This window comes from Alosa pseudoharengus, unplaced genomic scaffold (genome assembly GCF_046254945.1).
Source record: "Alosa pseudoharengus isolate Yale_2024_CS ecotype anadromous, Long Island Sound unplaced genomic scaffold, YU_APseudo_1.1 YU_APseudo_1.1_scf_20, whole genome shotgun sequence".
Taxonomy (NCBI): Eukaryota; Metazoa; Chordata; class Actinopteri; order Clupeiformes; family Clupeidae; genus Alosa; species Alosa pseudoharengus.
Genome location: NW_027468664.1, coordinates 24,565,566 through 24,570,565, shown reverse-complemented (window position 1 = coordinate 24,570,565; position 5,000 = coordinate 24,565,566). Strand labels below are relative to the sequence as shown.

Genomic DNA, 5,000 nt, shown 5'->3' with positions numbered 1-5,000 from the left:
AGATGGAGGGAGGAGAGAGAGGAGAGGAGGAGAGATGAAGGGAGGAGAGGAGAGGAGAGAGGAGAGAGGAGGAGAGGTGAGAGAGGAGGAGAGGAGAGAGAACAGAGAGAGGAGAGGAGGGATGGAGAGAAGAAGAGGAGAGGAGGAGAGAGAGGAGAGATGGAGGGAGGAGAGGAGAGGAGAGAGAGGAGGAGAGGTGAGAGAGGAGGAGAGGAGAGAGAACAGAGAGATGAGAGGAGAGATAGAGGGAGGAGAGGAGAGGAGGAATACTGGTGTATGTGTCGGTGAAGTGATGTGGGAGCCATGTTGCTGCTCATACTCCATCAGTGGGATTGGAGTGGACTGACTTTGGAAGGAGAGGAGAGGAGCCGGCAGCACCGATAAAGGCAGATTTCACACTAAACAAACACTTAAGACACACACACACACACACACACACACACACACACACACACACACACAAGCACACGCGTGCACACACACACACACACTCGAGACTAATGGTTTACAACACATTCTGTGTGTTTGCGTGTGTCAATGACTGACATGTGGCTCAATGTAGAGTGTGTCCTTCTTTAGATAAGAAGCATCAGAAACACACACACAAACTCTTTTGAATGTGTATTTTCTTTGTTTTGTGTGCGTGTGTGTGTGTGTGTGTGTGTGTGTGTGTGTGTGATATGTGTTAGGTTAACTCTTAAAACATGCTGATAGCTCTGCAACATAAAAATCATGAAATACTTTCACAGAAGATGAGGAAGATTTACACACACGAGCAATCACATAACACAGACACATGCACACACACACACACACACACTTAAAACAAAGACCAACAACACACCCACAGACACATAGATTACACCAACCAACAACACCCCCCCAACACAGATTACACAAAGCAATAACAAACACAAGACACACACACACACACACACACACAAACATACACTCACCCCCCTAACACACACACACACACACTCACCCCCCTAACACACACACACACACACACCCCTGTACCTTCTCTAGTTTGGCCGTCTCCTTGGCCTTCTCCTTGGCCTTTCCACCCTTCTCCTTCTCTTTCCCTTTCTTCTTCTCCTCCTTCTCCAGCTCCTTCTCTTTCCCCCGCTCCTTCTCTCTCTCCTTCTCCCTCTCCTTCTCTCTCTCCTTCTCCTTCTTCTTCTTCTTCTCCTTCTTGTCTTTCTTCTTCTCCTTCTCCTTGCTCTTGAGGCCCTTGTCGGCCCCGCCGGGTCCTCCTTTCTCCATGGCGACGGAGGCGGTCGCCGCGGCGGCGGGCATCGCGGCCAGGTGGGGGATGGAGGGGATGAGGAGGCAGGCGGCCGGTCCGAACAGCGCCAGCGAGGCCTCGCGCTCGCGCTCCTCGGCGGACATCTTCTTCTTCTTCTTGGCCTCCTTGGCGCGCTCCTTGGCCTTCTCCTTCTTGGCCTTGTCTTTGCGGGCCTTGTCCTTCTCCTTCTTCTTGTCCTTGTGCTTGTCCTTCTCGCGCCGCTCCTCGGCCACCGAGAGGGCGGCCGCCGCGGCCGCAGCGGCCGCCGTTGCCGCAGCGATGCTGAAGGAGTCGTCGCGGGCGTCCGCGTCGTCCTTCCAGGTCAGCTTGCCCTCTTTGTCCTTGCTCTTCTTGTCCTTCTTCTTGTCCTTGCTCTTGACCTTGTCGTGACCTTTGTCCTTGTCTTTGACCTTGCCTTTGTCCTTGCCCAGCTTCTTGACCTTCAGCTTGGCCTCTTTCTTGGGCTTCTTCTTCTTGCCCTCGGGCATGGCCGACGCGGCGCCCATGCCGCCCGGGAACTCGTCCAGGGCCAGCGGCCGTTGCCACGGCGATGCCCCGGTCAGGGAGGGCAGCAGGGGCTGCGGGGTCGGGGGCGAGAGTGGCGGCGAGGACAGGTCAGAGGGGTCGGAGGGTGTCGCCATGGAGATGCCGCCGCCGGCGCCACGCTTGCCAGCCTGGCGCACGACCTCGTCGATGGAGCGGTCAAGGCTGCTGGCGCCGGGGGGCAGCAGCGGGGTGGACGTGAGGGCGGCGCGGCCGGCGTGTTTGGACCCGGTCGGCGTGTGGAGGTTCTTGCCGCCGATGCCACCGTGCTTGCCCAGCAAGGTGTGCGAGAGGGACAGCCCCGGGTCCGAGTCGCTGTCCGAGTCCGACGGGAGGTCGTAGGGGTCGTGGGGGCGGTGGTGGCTACCGGAACCCCCTCCGCCACCAGCGCACGCCCGCGCGATCACCGCCGAGATGGAATCCTCGATGTCCGCGTCCCCCGTGTCCGGCATGGACGACCGCTGCAGGTGGAGGTCCGAGAGCGCCAACCCGCCGGGCCGACCTCCAGGACCCCCCCTGCCGTCGCGCTGGCTCGGCCCCAGCGGCGGTGAGCCCATCTGGGCCGCGTGAGCGGCGGCCGCCGCCCCTCCTCTGGGGCTCCGCGGGGAGTTCTTCTTCTTCTTCTCCTTCTGCGTCAGCTTGGGCGTGCTGCGTCCAGGGCTCGCGTTCGCCCCGCCGCCTCCGCCCCCACGCCGCGGCGACTTGCTCTTCCTGCCCGGCGACGAGAGTGCCCGGGGCGGCTTGCGTCCCGGCGTAACGGGCGGCCGCGCGGCGGGTGTCGGGGAGGGCGAGAGCGGTGGAGAGGACGGCGACATCGGCAGCTGCGGGTTGATCAAGGTGAGCGGCTCGCGCGGCTCCGACGTCCACTCCGGGCTGGAGTCGGGGTTGATGCTCAGGCCGAGGCGCGGACGCTTGGCCGTCGGCATGACGCCCAGGGGGAAGGCCTCGTCCGCCTCGCGCTTGGCGGGGCGGTTTTCGGCGTTCTCCGCCTCTTCGTCGTAGTCTTCTTCGCCGCCGTCGTCCTCTTCCACAGACACCTGCATGGCTTCCGCAGAGGTACCCATGGCAACCGGCACTGGCTCCTCTTCCTCATCTAAACAAAAACAAGAAACAAACAACCAACAATCAGAACACTTCCAGAATTATTTTTGTGTCGATTAGTTTTGATATTATGGTTTCCTCACATTTGGTTTAAACTGCAGTTTTTAAAAAACGTATTATTATTTATTTATTTATTTATTGTTATCCTTTGTTTAACCACGGTAGTCACATTGAGACAGAAGTCTCTTTGCGATGACAGGAAACAGCAGCTCCAAAAGAAACTTAGAATACCGTCAGAACTGCGGTAACAGGAACAGAACAGACAAAGCCTATTCTGAAAAGGTTCCTGTTAATGTGTCAACTACCTTGCTGTTTTTTTATGGTTTCCAAATATGTCATTTACTCAATTGAGGCTGTCTTTCCACAAAACCTCCTACACAAACACACACACACACACACACACACACACACACACACACACACACACACACACACACACACACACACACACACACACACACACACACACACACACACACACACACACACACACACACACACACACACTCACAGCAGTGGAAGGGATTCTGCCCCACACTCCCCCCACCCACCAAAAACAGAGAAGCAAAATAAACTGGGGGAAAAAGGCAACACAAAGCAGCAGAACAAATTTTTCAAAAATCGGAATTTGAATTTCCAATTAGCCCGACTCCTGTGAAATCCAACCGCCCTCTTTCTCTCTCCATCGCGATAACTAGCGTTCCCCCGCGACACAAACGTATCTGGCTCGCAAACACAGATGCGCCGCCGATTAGACGTAATTAACTATGACAGACGCGAAAGCCAGCGCCGCACACCTCAAACAGGCCCCGCAGGGACCCGAGCGAACGCAGCGCCGCACAGCGGAGCGCTTTCACCGGCGTTGCACCATCTTACTCACACACACACACACACACACACACACACACACACTTCATCCCCATCTATCTGGAGCCAGTGAGTGACTTTGACAAAGCACAAAGTCAGATCTCATTTTAAACAGAGGAGATTTAGGAGCCTCCCGTGTTTAACATACATATATCTTTATGCAAAACAGCACCGAGGGAGGAGAGAGGACTTAGGGACCGAGAGAGGATGCAGCAAAAGAGGATATTAAACCGTAGACTCTTGCGAATAGGTAGGTGTGTGTGTGTGTGTGTGTGTGTGTGAGAGTGAGAGAGCAGTGGGCGGATATCATATTCTGAGATCAGACTCATCGTGGCGATAGCGCCAGGAGAACACCACCTCCGACAAGATCCAGATACGAGGGCCTCGGCTCCCCCAGCCTCTGCAGCGATGCACTACTTAATCTGTAGTCCTATCACCAACTTTCCCCCCAATATCACATACACACACACACACACTCGTACACGCACGCACACACACACATAGACTACACACACACACGCACAAGACAACACACTTCTAAAATGTGTTCCACTCGCACACACACGCACACACACACACACATACACATAGACTACACACACACTCAGCACAGGACGCACAAGACAACAGAAGACACACTTCTAAAACACACACATGCACACGTACGTGACCTCTACACATGTTCAATCATATTCTCGCCATAGTCACAAGCTACAGCAAGAGCCTCCTCTTACAATCTCTCTCTCTCACACACACACACACGCATTGTGTGTTCTCTCTTTTAGCCGCGTGTGCTGTTCAGATACCACCGGGCAACATCAAGGGCCTGTCCTGTAACCCCCCAACCCCCTTAACACACACACACACACACACACATACACACACACGGCAGGACCCTTCTAAACCCCTGTGCCCCACAATGGAGGACAGTGGCAGGTCTGTGGGTGACACGGCACCATTATAAATAGTCTAATCTATATGGTAATAACGCTGTATTCCATAAGCGCAGAATAGGCGCCGAGATAACATTGTGACTTTGGGCTTTTTCCCGCCGCCCCGTCGCTATGGTAATTGTTATCAAAGGTTATTTGGGATGACATCGGCAGGGCCCGGGCTGTGATTGGCCAGTTCCATGTTATTTATGATATGAATTATGATAACCATGATGTCTCTCCTCCCTCACACACACACACACACACAC

The 5,000-nt window shown here is 55.0% G+C and overlaps 1 protein-coding gene across 1 annotated transcript in view; it reads right to left on the bottom strand.

Annotated features, from left to right (window-relative positions):
• taf3 (TAF3 RNA polymerase II, TATA box binding protein (TBP)-associated facto) overlaps positions 1-5,000 on the bottom strand; it is a 68,271-nt gene that overhangs the window by 14,515 nt on the left and 48,756 nt on the right. The window contains exon 3 of the mRNA XM_076296927.1: positions 1,021-2,924. Coding sequence (XP_076153042.1) covers positions 1,021-2,924 — 1,904 coding nt within the window. The remainder of the gene's footprint in view (positions 1-1,020; positions 2,925-5,000) is intronic.